The 23,953-nt window shown below is 41.2% G+C and overlaps 3 protein-coding genes across 8 annotated transcripts in view; 2 read left to right on the forward strand and 1 right to left on the reverse strand.

Moving 5' to 3' along the window:
• LOC105382532 (inositol hexakisphosphate kinase 2) overlaps window positions 1-7,630 on the forward strand; it is a 45,138-nt gene extending 37,508 nt beyond the window's left edge. For all 3 annotated transcript variants that reach the window (XM_011552432.3, XM_011552433.3, XM_011552434.3), the window contains 6 exons: window positions 2,636-2,762; window positions 4,868-4,988; window positions 5,300-5,376; window positions 5,696-5,871; window positions 6,488-6,690; window positions 6,868-7,630. In XM_011552432.3, coding sequence (XP_011550734.2) covers window positions 2,636-2,762; window positions 4,868-4,988; window positions 5,300-5,376; window positions 5,696-5,871; window positions 6,488-6,690; window positions 6,868-7,285 — 1,122 coding nt within the window. In that variant the 3' untranslated portion in view covers window positions 7,286-7,630. The remainder of the gene's footprint in view (window positions 1-2,635; window positions 2,763-4,867; window positions 4,989-5,299; window positions 5,377-5,695; window positions 5,872-6,487; window positions 6,691-6,867) is intronic.
• A 4,898-nt stretch (window positions 7,631-12,528) lies between these two features.
• Window positions 12,529-22,472, forward strand: LOC105382530. 3 transcript variants are annotated; one of them, XM_038114872.2, is made up of 12 exons: window positions 12,529-13,115; window positions 13,517-13,643; window positions 13,783-14,347; window positions 14,422-14,481; window positions 14,711-15,046; window positions 15,394-15,507; window positions 15,957-16,034; window positions 16,195-16,416; window positions 21,059-21,262; window positions 21,498-21,639; window positions 21,949-22,047; window positions 22,162-22,472. In XM_038114872.2, exons 1-12 carry the CDS (start codon window positions 13,019-13,021, stop codon window positions 22,314-22,316), a joined length of 2,199 nt encoding a protein of 732 aa, XP_037970800.2. In that variant the 5' UTR covers window positions 12,529-13,018; the 3' UTR covers window positions 22,317-22,472. The 3 variants fall into 3 exon arrangements, with proteins under 3 accessions (XP_037970800.2, XP_037970801.2, XP_011550732.3); XM_038114873.2 differs by having other exon boundaries at window positions 15,400-15,507; XM_011552430.3 differs by having other exon boundaries at window positions 14,717-15,046.
• Window positions 22,359-23,538, reverse strand: LOC105382531 (transmembrane protein 203). 2 transcript variants are annotated; one of them, XM_011552431.3, is made up of 3 exons: window positions 23,343-23,538; window positions 23,048-23,216; window positions 22,502-22,930 (listed from the first exon to the last, which is right to left on the reverse strand). In XM_011552431.3, the coding sequence occupies exons 1-3, from the start codon at window positions 23,502-23,504 to the stop codon at window positions 22,821-22,823; spliced, it is 441 nt and encodes a 146-aa protein (XP_011550733.1). In that variant the 5' UTR covers window positions 23,505-23,538; the 3' UTR covers window positions 22,502-22,820. The 2 variants fall into 2 exon arrangements, with proteins under 2 accessions (XP_048478762.1, XP_011550733.1); XM_048622805.1 differs by lacking the exon at window positions 23,343-23,538 and having other exon boundaries at window positions 22,359-22,930; window positions 23,048-23,187.
• Between the last annotated feature and the right edge of the window lie 415 nt (window positions 23,539-23,953).

The raw sequence follows: 23,953 nt of genomic DNA on the forward strand, positions 1-23,953 counted from the left end.
TAGGTGGTGGTAGCTATCGGTTTTAAGTTTCAGTAGCTCTAAAATAGTATTCGATCAATTGCAAGTTTTTCATTAGTAGCCAACTAGCCACTTATAAGCGAACAAGTCACAAGGCACAAATATAAATAATGATCCACAATAGCATAAGCTAGCTAGCTTTGAGGTGTGGGTCATCATCACGTCCCCACTGCTGGGGCACGGGTCTCCTTCCAATGAAGGAAGGGTTTTAGGCCTAGTCCATCACTTGAGGTGTGGGTAATGTTCTTTAACGCTTAGCATCATCAGGATACACATTGCACACCTAGGAGGTTACAGCGAAAAGTTTCTCCCGTCTACGTCTTTTATAAATAGAAATAAGCGCTCTCTGAAATTTAATATTGTGGTTAATGAGCATCTACTCGCTGATAGATAGACGTAGGTACTTATAGTCTTTATTGACAAACTACAAATACCATAAAAATATAAGAGAGCCATCAATGTTAATATTTTTATGATATTAGATACGGACAAGCTGTTTGCCTTCCATCAAATAAAAACCGGCCAAGTGCGAGTCGGGCTCGCGCACAAAGGGTTCCGTAGCAGCAAATAGTTAAATCAACCTATCTCAAAAACTATAAGAGATACTTTGATCAAACCAAAAATCGTTGAAAGAGTTAATTAGCATGCATCACCTCTATTTTTTTTAGAATTTTATACCCCGTAGTTATAAAAATAGAGGGGGGGGGACATACTTTTTACGACTTTGAGAGCTGATATCTCAAAAACCGTTCACTTTAAGAAAAATGTTTTTTAGAAAACTTTATATCATTTTAAAAGACCTTTCCATTGATACCCCACACGGGTATGTACATCGAAAAAAAAAATTTCATCCCTCAGTTACATGTATGGGGGGCCCCACCCCCAATTCTTTTTTTTACTATTTAGTGTCATATTTTTGTAGCGGTTCATACAACACATATTCCCATCAAATTTCATCACTGTAGTACTTATAGTTTCCGAGTAAATCGGCTGTGACAGACGGACAGACGGACAGACGGACAGACGGACATGACGAAACTATAAGGGTTCCGTTTTTGCCATTTTGGCTACGGAACCCTAAAAAGGCTAAGGAAACGTTTTAGTAACTTAATGAATCTAGATTCTCGACCTTTTTTGATTGCAATTTTAATTAGATTGGTACACCTTGACATTCTCAGTGCAATTAACTTGATAAACCTGCGTGGATCTAGACCGCAGCTGCGTGTGCAATGGCCTACTTTATTTCACTAAATCAGCTGTTCATGAACGTTTCAACGTTATTTTAGAATGCATTGTAAAACAACGTAATCTTACAGTTACACTATAGATGCAACATATTATTGTGGTGTGGTGTATGTACAGTATTCTTGAAAGGTGAATGCTTCGTTCGTAGTAAGCAAGCAACACAGAAATAGAAAAGTCTAGATTAAAGTGTTACAATTCACTATCTTATATCAACACGTGTTTTTAGAGCTATGTCCTTGCCTTGTTTTCAGTACAACGTACTCTTATCAAAAGATAATAGAGTTACGTGGTTTGTTTTGGCAACATCTTCGATTGTTGTAAATAGTTGTAATACTCACTAGCCGATGTAGCTATTACTAATGCAGTACCAAGCACTCCTGCACGTTTTGCATAATGATAAGCCACTTTCAGCTGCTCATTTCATACCTTATTCGCCGAAACGATTGTATAGGTTGAAGTATGTACTTGCTGTAAGTACATAAAATGACGTGTTCTAAAGGTGGCGTGATTTCATCGCCGCTCTACAAAAAATATAGAGTAAGTACCTGAGTAGATACATGTGTATCAATTCAAACTTTATCTACAGTAGAGTAAATGGGTATTTACCTGTTCGTATATTTTATATTTTTAAACACGTGTATATGTATGAATACATACGTAATTATCATTTATACTTACCTGTATCATTACTAATTATTTTAATTAGTCATCATTACTTTGCTTATACCACTTATTGTTACAAAGAATACCCATTGATAAATAATTTATAATTGGTTCTTAATAATAGTTGTGTCTTTTTCCAACATACAATGAAACAATTGGAGATTCGTTATCGGTTATAAAAGGGGTGACTAAAACTTCTGTGAAACACCAACGATATGTTTTGATACTACAATTAGGTATCTTATTCTGCTTTCAACTGGAATTTATCAATTTAATTATATTGATTATTAATGCTCAACGAGGGTTTATTAAAAGAATAAAACTTTAGGGAATTTGTATTTACTAACGGTACTCAAGTACTTTGTACTTTATACTTTATGATTATAAAATCGGTACAGATGTAGAGAAGTATCCCACTCATCCTAACCTAATCAGCTGCAGATCCCAGTTATTTGTCCCACTGCTGTTGCACTATATATATTTTGAAAAGATGCTCGAGGAGTTTCTTTCGCCATTTCATTATTATTGAATGAGCCTTTGTGAAATGGTGGTAGAGAAATATTTATGACTATACTAAACCTTTCCTTCATTGGAAGGAGGCCCGTGCCCCAGCATTGGGGACGAGATGGGTCACGATGATGATGGTGATGACGTCGAATAAAATGATATTCCTTCTTCTTTTATTTAATAGAGTGTTGTTGTTTTCCAGGTGGGCGGGCACACGCGGCTGCTCGTGCTGAATGACAGCACGGTCATAAAGCCCCTCAATATTCGAGAATTGCATTTCTACCAGAACATTCCCGAAGACATCAAGAGCTTCGTGCCCCGGTATAAAGGTGAGCATCGACACTTACACCCCTCAGGTGCAAATTTGCTCGAATCAAATGCTTTTAAGTTTCGCTGAATGCATTATTCATTCATTGCATCTTTGACCTTCATTATTTTTATTTTTCTTTTTAAACAAACCTTTTAATTGAACGTTTTTGTTACACTTTAGTTGTTTTCGTTTGATCTAATTGCATTTGAGGGCGCCAAGGAACTTTAATTGTTATTTTTTGACACAGTTCTGTACGCCGTCCGTGGTATTGATAAATGAATAATCAGTGAACACGATTATATCGCTTCACCGACTGAGAATCATATCTTATCGCGTATGATACCCAGTTAATAAAAAGAATATAGTTTCCTTGGTGGCCGAGATTCTTTGATCATCAATGTTATTTTAATGTGCGTGCGATGGATGAATGTCGATTTTTATGCAAACCCACCAATCGTTTAAAAACTTCCCTGAAGTATTCAGTTGCACGGAAAATATATGTTTTATTCAGCAGTCATAATAGCGGTCGATACATTTAACTAGGTTATTTTAAATATTGAAACAGAAGCTGATCATATCAACCTACATGCAATAACACAACATAGTTCATCTAGTTTTGCAATACTTAGGAACGGAAAGAGCAGTTAGCAAATTGAATTATCATCCAATGGGAGTACCTAATGGTAAATCTTATACTTTGCAATGGGAATGAATACTTATTTAGCAGATATATGCCTATCGCCCATGTCCCATGTAATGTAAATATTTTGAAATGTTTTTTGCTTAGACTTGCTTTGATATTTTTGCTGGCTGCACTTTGCAACAATGTTCTAATAATAAATATGTTCCATAGGTAGTTTTTTTAAGGAATTAAGCATACCTAAATACCTGGTAAGTACAGCATCAACCACATTAATCTCTAACCTCCTAAAATATTGCTTTCTATAAATTGGGATAGTGTCGAATGATAAGCTAATACAAACCGTTTTTAAACCGGTAAGAGTAGTATCTTCACAATAATAATAGCCAGATAAGTTTTCGTCTGAGAAAACAAAATGACAAATTAGCATAAAATGTACGTCACACTTATTTACGTTTAAAAACTATTTTCCGAAAACTGGAACAGACTTCATTAAATAAAGTACCTACCTATTACCTTTTTTTTTCTTTAAATAAATAGCGTCATAATTCTTTAAACAACTTACGATACGTAACTTTCGATATCTGCCATAAATACATTAAAATATTATTATACTGTACCAACTGTACGCTAAATCAATAAGTGGATATGAACTATAGCGAAAGCAATGTTTTGTGGGTTGGAAATTAAAGTGGTTTCAGTTTTAAATTGGCATAATATGATATGGTTGTTTATCAAATATTAATGTAAGTTTCGTTTGTTATACTTACTAAAGTTGTGATATTGCATGTGATGTGAACCATTCTATATATTTTTTAGGAAGAAAAATATAATAATAAATCTATAAACTTTAAAACTTTTCTCTGGTTCATCTAGCATCTATTTGAGCTCTATGCGACTATTATATTTTAATGAAAATATCGTTGTTACCTACTGCAAACCCGGAGGTTGCCTTAAGCATCTTATAAACTATCCTTCAGAGCACAGCAGAAGAAAAAGAAACTGCTAGAAAGTATTAGTGTTAGGTCGGTTGGTGGGTTTGCGCGCGAGAGGGACGGGTGCAGGCGCGCGGGGGGGGAGGGAGAGGAACACAATATTAGTTTGGTTGTTTCCGCAAGGCGGCGAGCCGGCGCGGCGGAGCGGCGCGGCGGCCGGACCATCGCCCCACTAGCCCTACCGGTAACATTTACATACAGGGTTTGTAAATCTTTACTTAAACTACACACACACAACATACACACACACCGACACTGCAGATACGTTCCACACGCTCACACGACACGTACACGATAAACAAACCCTTTTTAACCGTGTAATCAAGTATTCATTTATCATCATTAATTTAATTATAATAAATTGTCACAAAGCTAACCGTGTTGGCAGCATGCAGCGGGCGCGCCGGGTTCGATCCCGGCGGAGACCCCGCGCACCGAGCCGCGTGTGTTGTGAGCCCTGTACTTATGAGGAGGCGTTGTTTGTTGCAGGCGTGATGCAGGCGTCCAGCGCGGGCGGCGCCAAGCCCGACAAGCGCTACTCGCCGTGCTTCCGCGACGACGGCCGCAAGCCCTCGCTCACCGGCAAGCGCAAGCGAGACGACGTGTTCAAGTGCGTATCTGTCCCCCTCGCACCCACCCCCACCCGCACCCCGCCTCGCCTCGACAACTGTCATGTGTCCTTTGTCATATTTCAGGGCGCTGAGCCAGCATTATTTACTTACATGACATGACATTAGCCACTAGCGAACGATGCGCGGTCGGATGCCGACGACGCCCGTCACGTGGTAATTCTATAATCATTCTTTTATAATAATAAATTATAAGAGATTGCAACTACCTGTGTGTTTCAATTCGATCCTTAACTTAAGCCGCTTGCGGGCCAGTTGGACAGTGGACTAACGTGATGTTTTACCTTCGCAGATTTAAGGTGCACCGAAATGGCAATGCGAGCGAGGTGCTCAAAAGCATTGCTCACATGGACAACTCTAACAAACAATGTAAGTTGATTCTTGCTACTTTTCTTAAGTCATTATTTTGTACTCACTCCTCATCACAGCTCCTCTGGAGCAAGTAATTTTATTTATGTTCATACAATACATTCATATTGAATTTCAGCCCGAATTAGATAAGTACTCGCTGTATTTTTGTATGTGACTATACAATATAAAACATAAACAATGTTTTATGTTTTTGATAGTCACATAAAGTCAGCGAGTGTATAAAAAAAATACATTTATAGCGTTTATCTCGTGTCTCCGTTTGATAGTAAGACCCTCGCTCGGCATCTTTAACTCACCTCAACACTTCCACTTCCAGACTTCCTAATGATGGAGAACATAACCTCCTCCTACAGTCGTCCGTGCGTGCTGGACGTGAAGATGGGCACGCGGCAGCATGGCGACGACGCCAGCGCGGAGAAGCGCAGCAAGCAGATCGCCAAGTGCCAGGCGTCCACCAGCGCCGCGCTCGGGGTCAGGCTGTGCGGGATGCAGGTACTACACTTGACCAATGGACCAAGGCCAACCCTAATTGGCCTTACTCAACCTAGTTAGGCTGCTTGGCCACTGAAGGACATAGGGGAGCTAATCTATTCTATTTCTCTGTGGGGGTGTAAGCACCTGCACCTGGCTCTCGAGTGGAACCTACATAGGGGAGCAGTGGATCAAGCAAAAAATCCACCTATCATCATCTCAGCCACAGGACGTCCACTTCTAATTAGACTACGTAGAGACACGCTGAGCAATCTCAACATATCCCTTCCCATAGCTCGCTGATTGCCTTCGAGCCTATTTAAGAAGCCCAAAGTTAGGTATCACTCTTGGCACTGTAGGTCTTCGCTGGCAACACGCACTGTTCGAATACTTTCGTCTTGAGACACTGGGAAATTTTGGACGTGAAAACGCTTAGTAATCATGTTTATTCTGTATCCCTATCCCATCCATGGTTTTTTTTTTCTACAACACACCTAATAGTAAAAAATAATGTTTTTTTTGTCTATACAGGGTTGGTTTGACCAGTAGATCACGTGATTTCAGTTTTCGGGAGCATGTCATTTACATCCTGTATATTTGTGTACTAACCCTATTATTATTTTCCTCTCCCCCGCAGGTATACGACGGCAGCGGCTCATGCGTGCGCCGCGACAAGTACTGGGGCCGCTCGCTCTCCGAAGCCGGGCTACGCGACGCCCTCCGCGCCTTCTTCGCCACGGGCGCGCCACTGCGCCGCCGCGTCGTGCGCCGCGTCTTGCAGGACTTGGATGAGTTGAGGCATGCTGTTGCCAAGCAGACCAACTATAGGTTCTATTCGTGGTTAGTTGAAATGTTGTTGTTGAATTTTTTGTTGAGACAGTTCAACAGAAGAGTGAGATACCTAAAATATGTATTATGATCAAGTTTTGAAATGGTTTTAACATTCATTGCTACTTATTCTGCCCATTAAAGCTTATAATAACAAATCCCTAACAAGCGCACCCGTTTTGTTTCCAGCTCACTACTGATAGTGTACGAGGGCGGGTCGGAGGAGGAGTCTCCGCCGCCGCCCAGCGCGCCGGCGGCGGCGGAGGGCGAGCGCGAGCCCTTCCAGCCGCACAGCGAGGAGACCATGGGCGGCTACGAGGAGCCCACGGCGGGCGAGCTGCGGCGCGCGCCCAGCCCCGACTCGGCCGACAGCTGGACCGCCTACTGCAGCACGTCCGGCGAGTCCTGGCCCGACAAGCGCGCGCCGCCCGAGCCGCGCGTCGACATCCGCATGATCGACTTCGCGCACACGGCCCTCGCCGGCGCCGACGCCGCGTCGCCGCTCGCCACGGCCGCGCCGCACCACGGGCCCGACTGCGGCTTCCTCACCGGCGTCGACTCGCTCAAGCGCCTGCTCACAGAGATCCTGCAGCAGCCCTACAGCTAATGAGACACGCGAGCGCCGCGGACACTACCCACACGCCGCCCGGCCGCCGCCGGAGCCGTTGTATATTTCGAAAATGAAAATATAAACTATATTTTTCCTTAAAATTAAACCGTTCGACTGATGTAATTTTATTGTAGAGTAATATTCGATATTACTGTGTGATTACATGCGGGGGACTCACGCAGGGTATTTTTTGTATTATTTACGCCCACCATTACAACGCTGTTAGTCGTAAAGATTCATCTGTTGTGTAACTGCACGGTAAAGTCGCACTTAGTGAATGTTGGCGGTACAAACTATGTTACTTTGTTAAATATAATTTGATGTGGGACCCAGTAAGTATACTTAAAACATACGTTTAAGTATTACTTTTAAGTTATTCCATGCTGACGTGCTTTTGATGTGTTTGAAATCTAGCAGCCATAATGTTTCTAGGTTTGGAATGTGACGTGTGTGGTTTTTAACCTAAAACTTAGTAGACATTCCTCTGCCACTTAGCTGTACTTATGTATTTTGAAGGTATATTACTATGACACAGTGTCTACATGACGAATAGGGCACAAGACAATGACCTGTAAATAGTGGTATACATTGCCCATCTCAAGAGAACTTATCCTTATGGAAGAAGTATAATCGTGAAACCCAAAAAGATTATTAAAATGTTGTTAAGTAATGTAATAGCTTTGGAGGAGAAGCAGTTACGCAAACAGTATTATGAAGTAATTATATTTTGTTTTGTTTCTAATGTAAGACTCCACATCTTATTTAAAATTCATAAACAATATTTATATTTTAATGACAAGTCGGCAAACTAATATTTGTGAGTAAAGATTGTGTTGGTCGAGTTTTATTTAAGTTTGTAGATGTTGTAAGCGATCGTTGTCTGCAAGGCTAGTGTTCCGAACGGAGATAGGCGACGCTTGACCGTGTATAGTTTAGATTTAGCCAACATTCCTTCGTGCTGCATTCGTCGATGATTGTTCTTTATTTTCTGTTAGTGGGAGAAATTTATGAAAAGTACCTGGTTTAATTAGGATGCTAGGTTGTATTGCAAATTATCATTTACGTCTGTTATTTTGAATAACTGTATGACACTATTTTGTTAAATAAATTTTAGGTATTTAAGCAGTCGTTTTTTTTCCTCTACGTACTAGCCTTTTATACCCTTTTTGCAACACCATATACATCAACTAAATGGCAGTTTAACTATTAGGCATAGAACATTGGTACTCAACCTTTTTTATATAAGGGCCACAAACACGTTTAAGTCATGGTGTCGCGGGCCGCAAGCAATTTTTTTTTTAACTATCAAGCGATGTAAACTATTGAATAATAATATAAAAACATATGCATATACTAACTCTGTGTAAAAAGTATCGGGATTAGATCAATAAAACAAAAAATGATTGTTATTCATCCAAATTTATTTTATCTCCTTCAAAGTATGCTCCTTCAGAAACGATAGGTAGGGTAACGTAACGTACCTTGGGACGCTTGTACCTCGGGACATTGATTGTATTTTAAAAACCGGCTGAATAAACACATTAAAATTCTACCCTAGGCATAGTATTTTACTCGCTTGGCAAAACTAGTGAGTCTCGTGATCATACCAGCATCGAGTGTGTGGTGAAGACAATATGAAGTTTTTTGGAGTCAAAAGTAGCTTTTGTATAGTTTTTTGAGTTGCGTTATCTCATTGAGGCATGCCCAAAATAGAGACATGGATGTCACGTATAAATTTTCAGTTATTTAATTTTATGACATGGCAATTATCTGAAAGATTTCTAAATTAAAAATAAACATATTTAAATTTTGGTTAAATATTGCTTTTTTGTACCTTGGGACACGATTAAATTTGTACCTTGGGACACTGTTTCCTATGGCTTTATACTATGGAAAATGCAAACTTCTAAATAACGCCTTATATCTCTGTTCTTATTACTTCTTATTAGTGGCAGAGTGAAACTGGACAGAAGAGAGATGCAGTCAATCAATAAGAACAGAGATATAAGGCGTTATTTAGAAGTTTGCATTTTCCATAGTACAAAGCCATAGGAAACAGTGTCCCAAGGTACAAACGTGTAACGTACCTTGGGTCAAAACAAGCATTTTTACTTTTATCTTAATTTAATAAAATCTGGCCACACCAAAGCTCCAGCACAAATACTAGTGATAATAGATTATATATCCTACCGAATAAAGAAAATTTCACATTAATATCTTAGTTGTACGCTGCGATAGCTTTATTCAAAGTTGGGGTAGTCGAAAATGTCCCTAGGTACGTTACGTTACCCTACACATACGCCAAAGAATTATCTAATCATCACAACATTTTTTTAAACGCTGTTTCCAGAGTTGTGTTTTGCACTCACGGCGAATTTTCCATTTTGTCTTCTATCGATTGTTAGTTAAAGTCATGTTGACTGTTTTCTTTGACTATCGTGGTGTTGTTCACTCGGAATTTTTGCCAGAAAGTCAAACGGTAGGAAAATAATATTATTTGCGGGTTATATAGAATTTCATTCAGCAAATTTGACGAAAAAAGCCAGATTTGAGGAAAAAAAATCGAGAAAAGATTTTGCACCACATCATCATTGTGAATGAATTTGTGAGCAAACACTCAACAAATACCATCGAGCATTAACTATATTAACCAGATATAGCTGCAGCTCACGGCTTTAGCTTATTATTTTTTTTAACTCAAATTACCACTTTGAGGCACTGTTTTCAATCGATAGAAGACAATAAGGAGAAATCGCCGTGAGTACTAAACACAACTCTGAAAACAGCGTTTAAAAAATGGCATCAGTATGTTGTATCGTTTCTGAAGGAGCAAATAAATTTCGATAATAACAATCATTTTTTGTTTTATGGATATAATCCCGATACTTTTACACAGAATGTATATTCTCTATTATGTAGTCTGAGCCTATCTGAAACCTAGTTAAACATTGTGGAGATATGGCGTTTCGACTTTCTCCGTGTTCGGCATCATAAGGGTCACAGTGACAGTTAAATAAAGTCAATTTTTCTCTCCACCTTTAGTTTGCAAGGTGCGGGTGTCTATATAAATAGAGTGAGTCGCCCGCGCGCCTCAGTTGGTTTTTGATTTTTGAAGTGAACACTTCGGCAAAATGGCTCAATGTAGCCACGGTTCTCGTCGGCTTCGCTCCGACGGGGAAAAATATAATATTGAATTTGCGGAGTCCTCGCTGCCGGGAGCTGTAGCGTGATGCGGACCAGGCGGCGCGGGGCCTGCCGGCTGCTGCGCACGCAGCCATTGCTGAGGATTTCGCAACGAAGGTTTGAGTTGATAAGCCGTGAGTAAAATGCTATTATTTACTGCTTTTAAAAGCTCAGCCACTGGTCATAATGCTCCGGCGCTTGGGGTTTTTATCCCACGCAGTAGGGTCCGATTCAATAGTCGTGGTGATGATTGATCACATATTCCGGTCCTACTAGTGGCGCTTGAGCTAGATACTTACATTAATGACCGCTTTAAGTAAAGCATATGTTAATTTTATACAGGAAAAAATAGTAAAAATATATTTTTCTACCCTCAATTTCTAATATTTTTAGAAAAGAATTGATAAAAACTTTGCTATTACAATAATGCACTTACAGCTTATGTAAGGCTTTACAAACAGGAGCTTTCCAGGACCGTCATAGGATTTTTTACAGGAAGTACGTGGCTCCGAGTTTCAGTATGTTGGGACATTGTGGCATGTGCGGCGAGTAATGTGATCCGCCGGTACCTACCCGCTGAGGGTAGGCAGGCCGATTCGGTGAAATTGAAGTTTCGTGTAACCTGCACCCGGCCCTGTGCTCCTGCGCTGGCCGCCGTCTCGTGGCACCTGCATCGCAGCGTACACCCGGCCCTGCGCTCCTGCCCTGGCCACCGGTTCGTGCCACCTGCATCGCAGCATACACCCGGCCCTGTGCTCCTGCGCTGGCCGTCGTCTCGTGCCACCTGCATCGCAGCGTACACCCGGTCCTGGCCCTGGCCACCGGTTTGTGGTACCTGCATCGCTGCATAGACCCAGCCATGCACTCCTGCCCTGGCGGCTGTACACCCGGTCCTGGCCCTGGCCACCGGTTTGTGGTACCTGCATCGCTGCATAGACCCAGCCATGCACTCCTGCCCTGGCGGCTGTACACCCGGTCCTGGCCCTGGCCACCGGTTTGTGGTACCTGCATCGCTGCATAGACCCAGCCATGTACTCCTGCCCTGGCGGCTGTGTTGTCCCACCTGCATCGCTGCGCACACCTGGCACTCCTGTTCTGGTTGCCAGATCCAAACGCCCCCTGTCTGGGAAGAGATTTTATGCTCAGCGGAACCGCCTGCACTATTGCTAGCACGGTCATCATCATCATCAGCCATCATTATGAGTGACTTATTTAGATGGTATCGAGTAACGTGCGCTATTCATCAGTGATTATGGCATATGCAGACGAACGTTTACTGCCAAGGTTGGTCATGTTAGCCATACAAGGGCACACCAACGAAGCATGAGTAACCACCTGCAGTCGCCGTAGCCGCATCGGCATGGATGACGACAAATCGGGTAACGTGCACCGCTTCTAAAAGTGTTATAGCACTTCAATTTGATACCTCCGCTGAGGTAGGGTATTCTATTAAAGCAGCTTTCTTCTGAACTCCCCAAAGTGACCTGTAGACTGCTCCTGGGGATAGTTGTGCAATCAATTTTTTATTTCGATGTCTCTGCTGAAGAAACTGTCTAATGCAGCTTTTGTTCTAAGGCCTTGGTCTCCTATTTACGCCGTAGTTCGCGTCCAGCGTCACGCCGTAGGCCGCGTCACAATGCTCACTATAGAAATGTACTGATGCGGTCTCCCTCACACAGCGAAGCCGACGAGAACCGTGGCTACATTGAGCCATTTTGCCGAAGTGTTCACTTCAAAAATCAAAAACCAACTGAGGCGCGCGGGCGACTCACTCTATTTATATAGGCACCCGCACCTTGCAAACTAAAGGTGGAGAGAAAAATGGACTTTATTTAACTGTCACTGTGACCCTTATGATGCCGAACACGGAGAAAGTCGAAACGCCATATCTCCACAATGTTTAACTAGGTTTCAGATAGGCTAGATACATAATATGTCATTTTTATTTCAGGAAAAATGCGTCTATTATCTCTCATGGCACGCGGGCCACTGATAAAGGCCCGGCGGGCCACATGCGGCCCGCGGGCCGCAGTTTGAGTATAGCTGGCATAGAACAACGTATGATTTAATGAAGTTACTTTATAATTATAAAATTCTTTAACATAAAACAAATCAGTACACATGTATAGGCGAATTTAACGCTAGTAGCATTATCTAGCAGTTAACCTACTTGAGGTATTTCTTTACACGATGAAGTGAGTGGGAAAATCATTCAGTACGAGAATAGAGTATTCATCTATTCTACAGCATTATGAAATACGATAGGGGGGCTGATGCTGCGATTCTCAGGAGTCCACGGAGATGTGCGATGTGAAAATCGTATCACAAAGAACATAATATTATGTTTCATATTATTTAATATCTGAACATAAATCCTTATTCTGAGTATTTTTCCATAGTAAAGGTAGATTTTCGTAAAAAAATATTCCGGTTCCCGGCCCCGCTTCCCGCCATTTTGCATTTTCCGCCGCGAACTTTCAATATTTATTGAAAGTTATTTAAAAGTAAATTCATTTGATTGAAAACTTCAGTTTTAAAGAGCTGAACATGACGGATTGTAATGATTTACGAGCTTTGAGCAAAATTACTGCAGAGGTTGATGAATCCCAAGTCAAAATAATATTATCGAGTCATTGCATTAAAGGTAAATTGTTTTGATACTTTCAACTTCAACCTATCAATATGCTTCAATACATATTTCTACATACAGTAGTAGTATTACCAGAGTATTTAGAATCTACATACAGGTACATTTTTAAGTCCAACCTCTAATTGAACCCGGGACCTCTGATGTTGAAGTAGAGGCAGTTTTTTAGTATCTACGTAAATAATAAGTAAAGGGCCAGCTAGACGTACGAGTAAGCTACCTACTTAAATAAAGCTCGACGAACTTTTTTGTTTGTGAAGTACGCGAATTTAAAGTGCAAACCATACATAATGTCTTCGAGGCATAAGTGCAGATAGACGTGCCAGTAAGTAAGTAGTTATTAAGAGAGAGAAACTTATCTAAAATAAATAATAATCCAATAACTATTTCATATTTAGCACAACTATTTCTTGTTGACCGCCTAAGAAAGGAGACGGAACGGCAAAAACAAATTTGCAAATACATCAGCGGTGGAAATATTAAACTAGAAGCTGAAATAAAGCACGCCGAACAAGAATTTCGAAGGTAATATTTGAATAAGTAATTTATTTTAGGTAAGTATCTTAGTAGATACCTACATATAACAACTTATCATAGTAGGTATATAGGTACCATTGATAATAATATTACTTATTTATGATAACAAAGAAAAATCATTTTCCAGTTTACTTACCGCCAATGAAACCATTAAATCTTCTAACATTGAAATAAGGAAGGATTTGTTATTAGCTAGAGAAAAGAAAGTCGAAGTACTAAAAAGAGTTCAATTTGGGGAGAAAAAATATGAAGACCTTTGGATACAGTGCAAAAATAGATACGAAAGCATCCCGTTTGTGCAGAAATGGTTTGAGATTACTGAGAAAAATAAAGAGTTTCAAGAACGTATCAAATTCCTAACGCAAGAAGTTCAAACTCTAACTAAGGAAGTAAGAACTAGAAAGGAGTCAATCAAAGAAATGGACAAGAAACACTTGATTCAAATGGTCCAATATCTAGTGTCTGAAAGACCCAAAATAATCAATGCTATTAAAGAAGAAATGGCTAAGGTAAAGGGTCTGAATGCAGAAATACAAGATTACTTGAAAGAACAGGATGTCAGAAGTTATAAAGAGGAAATAAGACCAGGATTTAAATCTGGCGACAAATTCCAAAAAGATAATATGATGGTGCTTGATACTGACTGGCCGAGTCTATGTGACAATTTCAGCAAAGATCAAGATCGTTTACGGGTAAATTACTAAACTACCTACATAAAAAGACGGTATTTACTTTTAAGTATATATATCATTCAAACTTATTTCAGATGCCAAGACTTCAGTTAGCCTCAGGCGATATGGATTTGTTAACAGTTAATCTGGAGCAGGTAAGTAATAAGTAGAAGTATTTTACCTACTTAAATTTTTCGTCTTCGTCACCCTTAAGTAAGACATAATCACTGTCGTCAGCCAATCACAGTCCACTGCTGGGACTAGATATGAGTTGTTGCATCTTTACATCCTATATGGGTACCTTATACCAACCCTTGTCCACTCCAGTTTATTGCCCCACTGGGCCTTGTCGTTTACTTTAGTTCTCTGTCGGATCACTTAAAGTTTCAGATCAAGAAGAACTCTGTGGCTCAAGTCAAGCGCACGGACTCCAACTCCATGACCCTGCATGGCGTCCCCAGCGTGAGACCTGAGGAAAAGAAGGATGCTTACTACTCCTCCTTCTTCAACAAGTCGTATCTCGACGAGAATGAGGCAGGCACGTCAGACACCAGGAGCTACGCTAACAAGAAACTCATAAACATCCTAGATGACATTAATATCGACCGGAATGATGCTAAGAAAATCGTCTCCGGCGTGAACCCTAATGCGTTGAAAATAGTCAATATTGGCAGCTGCATCTCCAAAACCGGCGATGGTGTTGTCGCTAAGAATAGTCAGGTAAACAGTTTTCACTTTGTTATTTCGTTAGCATTATTATCCACTTAATCCATATCCCTGTTCGCAATGTGTTTGTTTAAATACCTATACATATAATTACCTAATATATTGATGAATCTCAATATATTGATCTGGAGTGATAACAAAATCCTTAAAAAAATACCTAGGTAAGTACTTATATAAACAGACACACATTGTAAACAGGTGGGTTTTACTTACCTATATGTGTTGGACAATGTAACATCTAAGATCAATACCTATGTATATAATAGTATTAGTTAGGCATAACCGTAACTATATATGGTATATAGCTATAACGGTATACCAACCTCAAGTTTAACTTATAGCCACAGACTGAGTCCACGAACCCTGAACCAATGGAGCAAGAGGAAGAGCTAGTAGTAGCCTCGGGCTCTACCAATATATTGATGCCGCCATCTCAATTTTTGGACATGACTCAAGTAAGTCTACATTATTTTTTAATCATCAATCATGGTTATAGGTGAAGATCAAGTTTTAAATTGTAATCTGTTACCTGGGTCTCAGACGCGAGCTAAAGATCGCCTACGGCCAGCAGTGGACTGCCATAGGCTGATGACCTATGACCTACCTGGGTCATAGACTAATATAGTCTATGCCTTGGTTAATACCTAAAATATGCCTAAAATATTGCAACACAATTTCTACCGCTAACCAACGAACTTTACTTAACTTCTAATTTACTAGTAAATAAAATAATATACTTATACTTATTTAAATTATACAATACAAGATAAAATTATAATTATTAATCCCTAACTAAAACTAACTAATATAAAATTAAAATTAAACTAAAAAGAAGATGCTGGCCAGATCGCTGCCACTGTCGGGTATATGGCCGTAATTTGCTTAAATAATTTATTGTACCTAGGGCAGCAGCAGTGTCGTAGTTGAAGAACTGATGGACCAAGAGGAAAATCGAAAAGAAACTGAGATGCCCCGCCTAAAGGCAAGTAATTCTGATAAATTTCTGATAGAATAGAATATGTGTCATGTTACTGAATAAGTATATATATATATATATATATTATTACCTATAAGTATTTTATAAAGTTTGTGTAATATGTATTTGTAATTTTAACAAAGTCTTACAACTATATGTGACTCAGAATTCTCAGGAGAAGAAAGTATCGTTTGGGCTACCAGTCATCGAGGAAGTACCAGAAGAATCCGCCCCGGAGCCCGAGGCAGCCGAGGACTGTGACGTCACAGTGTCCAGCCAACTGGACGTCAGCACCGCCAGCCATGAGAACGACAGCTTCAGTCGGATGAAGGACAGGATCCTGAAGAAATACAGCCTTGATCTGTCACCGGACTTTGTTTATGAGAAGGTTGTACTTACTGGATTTATTTATTTTTACATACCATCAATCACCACCCGTCCTCACAAGCGAAGTTCATTCGTCAAGATAAATATGGGTACTTACCTAAGTATTCGTGTGTGAAAGAGTTGAGGCTTTCTAGCCAGTGGGTGGCCAATGGGACATTAAATTGCATATGGGATAATAATATAACACGGGTCAAAACTTTCTAGACCTGTGCTTAAAAGAGTAGCAATAGTAATATGTACCTACTAACAAGGTGTTAGTGGTTAAAAGTTATGTTTAAATAAATAATAAATAATCATCATTTATTTCAGGTCATCATTTGTTACATTAAAATTAAAATCACAAAATAAACCCATATGTAAATACAATAAAAGTACAATAATTAAAACTGAATAAACATAAAAATATAATTAAGTGCTGTATAGGGGCAATAAAACTATGGACAAATTACAATTAAAATTATAAAAATGTTAAATGCATTCGCCTACTTCTTATTCCCCGACTGGTGCATGAAAAGCCAGTGCTTAATGAACCCATTTCCATAAATATCGTCGCCGACAGCTGCTATCAGCTCATTGCTGGAGCTCCGGACTCGGTCCCAGAACGACGCCGCCCGGAGCCGCAGCACGGCGAAGTAGTCGGGGACCCCGGCGTCGGCGAACATGGCCTTCGCACTGCAGTAGCGCGGTTGTCTCAGCAATATGCGTAGTGCGTCATTGTATTGTACTCTAAGGGTGCTGTATGCTCTCCTTGTGTAATTAATCCATAGTTGGCAGGTATAAAACGTTTGACAAAAGGCCTTGAAGAGCACAATTTTTACATCCTTAGAGCACTTGGCAAACCTGCGTGCGAGCATGTTGCACCGCACCGCCAGGGCCCGCCGCTCGCGCTCCATGTCGGCGTCGTCACTCAGAGTCTCCGTCAGCACATGACCCAAGTACCTGAACTTATCTACAACCCGAATCGATGAGCCATACATGTAGACCGGGGGTATCCTCTCCGGACCTCTCCCCACTCTAAATACCATTACTTCACATTTCTTGGCGTTATATTTTAAACCATTACTATTAGCGAATCTCTCACACACAGCAATGAGCTTTCTTAATCCGCCGACCGAGGGGCTGAGGAGCACCATATCATCTGCGTAGCTCAAGTTGTTGAAGCATACATCCCCTACGTGACACCCGATGCCGGTGCTCCTCAACTCCTCGATCAGGTCATTTACATAAAGGTTGAAGAGGTCCGGAGAGGTCAGCCCTCCCTGACGAACGCCACACTCTAGTCTATATTCACTAGAGTGTGCGTCGCCCCATCGTACAGAGTTAGTTTGGTTCTCATACCAGTGTCTCAACAGACCCACTAGGTCAGAAGGAACCTTAGACTTTAACATCTTCGACCAGAGCAGGTTATAGTTTACCAAGTCAAAAGCACGACTTAGGTCTAAAAAGCATGCATAGACCGAAGTTTCTCTATGTTTGTAGTAATTGACTGCGTGCTTAAGACTCAGTATCGCAGAGTCTGTTGAGAGACCGGGACGAAAACCAAACTGCGCATCACTGATCTTAACATTCCTCATCAACTCGGGCTGCAGAAGCCGTTCAAGCACCTTGCCAGCGACGGTACCCAAGGAAATAGGTCTATAGTTTGACACACTCGAGAGATCTCCTGTTTTATTTTTGATGACTGGAACCACCACCGTCCTCATCATAAGATCCGGTAGGTACTGAAGCTCTAAGCAATAATTAAATATTAAAGCCAATATTTTATATACCTCATCACTAGCGTACAGAATATGCTCGATGCTGAGAGAGTCATGCCCGGGGGACTTTCCCCGGGTCATGCAGCGCACCGCGCGAGCCACGCCCGCCGCCGTCACACGCAGCTCGGCCGCTGGGGGCTGCGGGGCGGGGGCGGGGGCGGGCGCGGCCGGCGCGGGCGACGGGGCTGCCCCCGCACCGGGCACACACTGTACCTTGAGAGGAGCGACTTTGAAATGGTTTGCGAAAATGTCCGCAATGGCCGCTTCATTACTTTCATTCTCTACAGATACTGGCAACCCTCGTTTGTAGCTTAGAGCTTTAGTACCCTTCCAAAACTTATTAAAGTCTTTGTTTCGTTTCTGTAGTGCTAGTATGTTCATTTTAATTATCTCTTCGTTATTTTGGCACCAGCGTAATTTACTCTTAAATATTTTCCGGCTAGCGTGCATTTCATCATAAATTTTACCCGTATTGGGTTTACCAAAATTTATCCACATCTTAAAACAAATTCTAGCCCGCTCATGATGATGTTGAACGTGGTAGTTCCAGCCGGTTACCTGGCATTTTCGTTTTCGTGCACCAGCCTTGGTTATATTAGAACTAAGGATAGAAGCAGACTGTAAAATATCAATAAAATTAATATACAAATTATCAATACACTTAGCAGTAATATCACATGTTTGACTAGTTGCATTATACAATTGACTTAATTTATCTTTACAATATTTCCCATATTTATCAATTTGATCCTGATCTCGGGTACCCCATCTGATGCCATGAGATATTTTAGACTTATTTTTATACACTTTATTACAACCTGTACCTATATTACACTGTACAAACATTGGGAAATGGTCCGAGGTGGTGACGTCGTGGTGGACGCGCACGCGGCGCACCGTGGCCCGCGCGGCGCAGCTGGTTACGCAGTGGTCCAGCCAGCGCCGGGCGCCATTGGCCTCGCTGATGAAGGTGAACGTGCCCGAGTCTGCCCCGAGCATGTCGATGTCAGTGCAATTCCACAATTGCTCACGACAGAATGCCAGGAGCTCCTCACTGAAGCGGGTGCCAGGGTGGGCGTTGTAGTCTCCCATCATGTAGACCGCCTCGGCGTCACACTCCTCCACCACGGCACTCATGTTCGACAGTGTATCGGTGAACTCTGGCACATTTTCATCTTTGTCACACGGCATGTAGACATTTAACACTAGATATTGCCGGCCATCAAACTCAATTTGAATGGCCGCCAATCGGTCACTCACACAATCTATCACACGCACATTAGCACACTTAGACTTACGCCACATGATCGCTAAGCCACCGTACGGCCGACCACGGAGTATTCCTGCTGAGGTGTCCACTGAAGACTTCGCGAAGGTACTGAAGTCAGGATCAATCAGGTCAGTGAACCCGAGGTCATGCTGCAGCAGCCATGTCTCCTGCAGCAGCACGATGTCCGCGGCGCGGCACAGCTCTCGAACATGATGGACTGATCGCTTTATGTTCTTGCAGTTAAACGTAACGATTTCGATCTTAGTTCGTACATCCATTACGGTTTACTGGTGGCGCGGTAGGCATTACTTTCGACGTACTTTCTGTACACCAAGTGTAAAGGCCAGAAGTTCTTATCTAAGAAGACATTCAATTTAGCAGTCGGTATAACCACTTTGAAGGAGTTAAAAGAAGTCTCGGTACGCTGCTTAAGTTGTTCTACACATATGGCTTCCTCCCCGAGATCTTTTATATGGGCTTCTATATCGCTACTTTGTATGTGTTTTTGTAGACGAGAAATATATATAGAACTTCTCGGTTCCGCCACTTGTAGCCGCGCACATTGCTCCAAAGAACCGCGCATGTTCCTTTGTTTCGTACGTTTTTTACGAACTACGGGAGTAAACCCATCATCCCCGTTAATAAGGCTTCTGGTTTCGACGTCATTGAGCGGTCTGGCGTGAACCGTTGAGATCTGACTCATCGCAATATCCCGATAGCTAAGTCGCTGCGCTGTGGGCCGGTGATCAGTTGATAGCGGGCGGGGAGGGCGCGGCGCGAGGGGAGAGCGCTGCGCGGGAGGAGAGCGGGGCGCGGGAGGCGGGCTCGCGGCAGCGGCTGAGCCGGCCGCCACTGAGTCCTCCTCGAAAACCGGTTGCGAGTTCGATTGCGGCGTCCGTCGCACGGCAGGCTTGCCTTTATTTTTTGCGCCGATACAATTTTGCCGCTTCGTTATGTTAATTGTGTTATTATCACTATAGGTCTGAACTGTATGAGTCAAATTACATTGCGGAGTTAAATCTCTTTGTTGTAGGTCTGACTTGATTTGTCGCAACTCGGATAGAATATTGTGCAATTCGTCTTTGGAAACTGTATTCCGGCGTATCTCTTGCATGTCTGCATTTATACATGTCATTTTTTTAATAAGACACGTAACGTCAATATGGTCTAGGGTTACGGGCGGTAGCCGGTCTAGATTCTTAGCTACGAAATGCGGATGCATTTCGGGTTCAGTTTCTTTCATTCTTTTTAAGACGTCCTTTACATTTTTTTTTCTTTTTGTCCTCACCTTTTCTAGTAATACAGCGGGCTCCGTCATGAAGAACATTGCTGTATAGAATGTTCTTACCCGTCTCGATTTCTTCGTCAGTAAAATGCGACACACAAATCTGTGTCATTGTCAAGTCGTCCAGCTTGTCTATTCGATTTTGAATAAACGTCAGGAATTCGTTCACTATGATAGGATTTTTATCATTATCACTCTTATCAGCGCTGGTCGTCATTATGAATCACAGTGAGGTATATGAACCTACGCAGGCGCGCTCGCACTATGAATAAATAACAAAACGCATGACCATGCGTGGACACGGTACGGTGAGGACTGTTTAAATTTACAGAAAACCTCTGACAAGATTGTAACTTCCAAGTTCTTCAATAAAACTAAGGAAACTGATAGAAAAGCTGAGGTGGATACCCCGAAGGAGGCTGACAAGCAAAATGCAGTGGAAGTTATCAACACTCAATGTGAACAAACGGCTCGGGACGAAATTAACAAAGGCGACGCTGATTTAGACTACATTGGGAATAACGCCACTGGAGATGTAAGTACGAGTATTGTTGGCAAACGCCCTGTACGTATATGGCTATGGGTATGGACCGAGGTCATTGGACAGGTGTCTGCTAGTGACTAGATGAGGAAGGCCGAGCCATAGTATTTGATGCCGCTTATTAGAAGATCCCTATGTCCGGCAGTTGACGATTGCGGGCTGTCGATGAAAAACTGTCTATAATTAACAAAACGTATTTAAAATATTAATAAAATCTTTAAAATTACAGATAAACAATACCAAGAAAGAAGATAAATCCATTACTGGATTTTTATTTACTCATGGACCTAATGGTATTCCGGATTCTCTCGACGTGTCTATGAGTACGACGGGCTTTGACGACGGCGATGCAGACTTCCCGCACGGTATAGGTACATATATCAACTTCTTTGATGCTATTTCCTTTAATCCTCAAAGTCCTCAAACCCGATTCAATTTAATAATGGTCAACTGCGTTTTGGATATCATGATGCAACTCGACAAACGGCATAAAATATATAGGTAGGTACCTACATTATTATGTGCCGGTAGTAAATGCAGATGACACGGGGCGCAAGAGTCGCTCTCGAAGCCACGCGATGTGAGTGAGCGCAACTCAAAACTTTTGTTTGTCACATCTAGGCGTGCGCCCCGTGCAAAAAAAAATGTAGGCACTTACCAGGTAAATGTTAATTCAACAGATTCTTCCCTCTTGTTGTCACCGAAGGCTGATGTCCCTATGCAGATATCTGGAGATAATGCTGAAGTGTTTTCACAGGAGGTTCCAAACTTCTTATCAGGTGAATAATCATGTTAATTACTAATGCAAAGAGCATAGATATTGCATGAAATTTTGCAACGATGGCGCAGTGGCCTTACACCTTGACATATTAAAAACCTTGATGCATTTTCAGGTCTACGTAAAACTGGCCTATCCTTTTTTGGAAAATCTTCAGGGAGCGAGCCTAAAGCAGATGCAGGTTTGAACCAACAAGGAAATAATTTCAATTTTACTTTTGGAGGAGAGAGCAGCAAGAGCCGTGGAGGATTATTTAGTATGTTCCAGTAATTTTATAGCACCCAAGTTGATTTTTAAGTAAAAAAATATCTATATAGTAAAGAGATGTTTATTTGGTAAGTAGTATAAAAGTTATTGATGTAACTGGCAGGCCCTAACTGCTATTAATTGTAACAGAATAAACAATGGGGCAAATACTTCGCTGAACTCAATGTTTGAATCTCCTTGAAGTTTCCTACACAAGAGAAACTTAAACACAAAAGTCAGTCCGAGAAATATTGCACTCCACAGTGCTCTGTAAAGTGAGGCCTTATATGAACTTTCCAAGTTCATTCTAATACAAACAATGCAACAAAAATATGCATTCATAGCATCACTTACAAACAAAGGGGCAAACACTGTCCACCAAGCACTATTCACTAGATTGTCTATTTTCAATGCAAGTAGAACAGAGAATATTGTGATTGTTATCAAATTGATCCAAATTTCAAATACAGTCAGTCCAATCCATTGCACAATTTCTGTTAGTGAGAAAAACATTTTGTAGCCAGGTAGTTACTGATTGGCACCAAGCATTGCTGTTCTGAATACTCGGATGTGGATAGATGATGAATGTCTGACTTGAGAGTCAAAGTCTAAATCATCTTGCAGAGGCTCCAAATCATCTGTAATTTAATATATGAATATGTCAGTATGGATTGGTTAAATATTCAGTACAATAATTAACAGAAATATTAAATAAAGATTTCTATGCGGTATTTACAAGTGTGAAAGATACTCACCAACTAAGTCAACAGTCCCTGTGTTTACTTCAACTTGACATGTTCCTGAGAACAATATCTCCAACTGCAATGCCAGGTTACAGCACCTCTGTATAGCGGCTCCTAGGCCATGCAAGATTATCTCCTTTTCACCTTTAGTTATGAGATCGCAGCATTTGTCTAGCTGAGCCTGTAGAAATATTGATACAATGAGTAGGTTATTAGGTACAGGATGTTAGTTCTCGGGCAGGTAGAAGTATAACTCCATAGTGTTATGAACAAGAACATTTTCATGTTACCACATGTTTATTTTTACCTTGAAATTTGTCTTTTTGGTGATAAATATAACATTGTCTCCATCTATAGGTCTTAGGGGAAGCCTTTTTTTAACAGCGTAGTTTTTGTTTGGGTAACGTTTAGGCTTTTTCTTTGATTCTTCTTTTCTTGAGTTGGTTGTTTTCCCGTTTTCATCTGCCATTTTGACACTTGACTTGAAAATGAAATGTGAGCGAGACAATGAGATGACAGTTGACAGCAACGATGGTTGTCTGTGAACATGTTTTTTGCTCAGTTTGCTCATATTATTTTGTCTCTGAAACGTGTAAGTACCTAAGTTATCGGAATAATAATGTAAGATAAGTATCAGAACAATGATTTATCACGCAGGCTTTCATTCATATTCTCAAGGATACCTTGTATAATTAATTTGTAACATTACTGTAGTCGACCACCCAAATCCCCTCCAGCCAGCGTAGACTACGCTGCCTTCTTAACAATAGTAAATAGCGGTCGCCACTGGTACCTATAATAGCGACGACGGCGACGCCGACAAGTCAGTTAAGTACAAAATAGTTTCAATTCAATAACTAGTTTCTCCGCTTTCCCCGCTGACGCCTTACATGTATCTTCATCACCACAACACCATCA

Source organism: Plutella xylostella, chromosome 8 (genome assembly GCF_932276165.1).
Source record: "Plutella xylostella chromosome 8, ilPluXylo3.1, whole genome shotgun sequence".
NCBI lineage: Eukaryota > Metazoa > Arthropoda > Insecta > Lepidoptera > Plutellidae > Plutella > Plutella xylostella.

Excerpts from the sequence above, each read along its gene's own strand:
- LOC105382531 (XM_011552431.3), bottom strand. The coding sequence starts at position 23,504 with ATGGCAGATGAAAACGGGAAAACAACCAACTCAAGAAAAGAAGAATCA. Across the intron at positions 23,217-23,342 it reads CCAAAAAGACAAATTTCAAG|GCTCAGCTAGACAAATGCTG; the intron begins GTAAAAATAAAC and ends ATATTTCTACAG. Across the intron at positions 22,931-23,047 it reads AGGGACTGTTGACTTAGTTG|ATGATTTGGAGCCTCTGCAA; the intron begins GTGAGTATCTTT and ends ATTAAATTACAG.
- LOC105382530 (XM_038114872.2), top strand. The coding sequence starts at position 13,019 with ATGACGGATTGTAATGATTTACGAGCTTTGAGCAAAATTACTGCAGAG. Across the intron at positions 13,116-13,516 it reads ATCGAGTCATTGCATTAAAG|CACAACTATTTCTTGTTGAC; the intron begins GTAAATTGTTTT and ends TTTCATATTTAG. Across the intron at positions 13,644-13,782 it reads GCCGAACAAGAATTTCGAAG|TTTACTTACCGCCAATGAAA; the intron begins GTAATATTTGAA and ends ATCATTTTCCAG.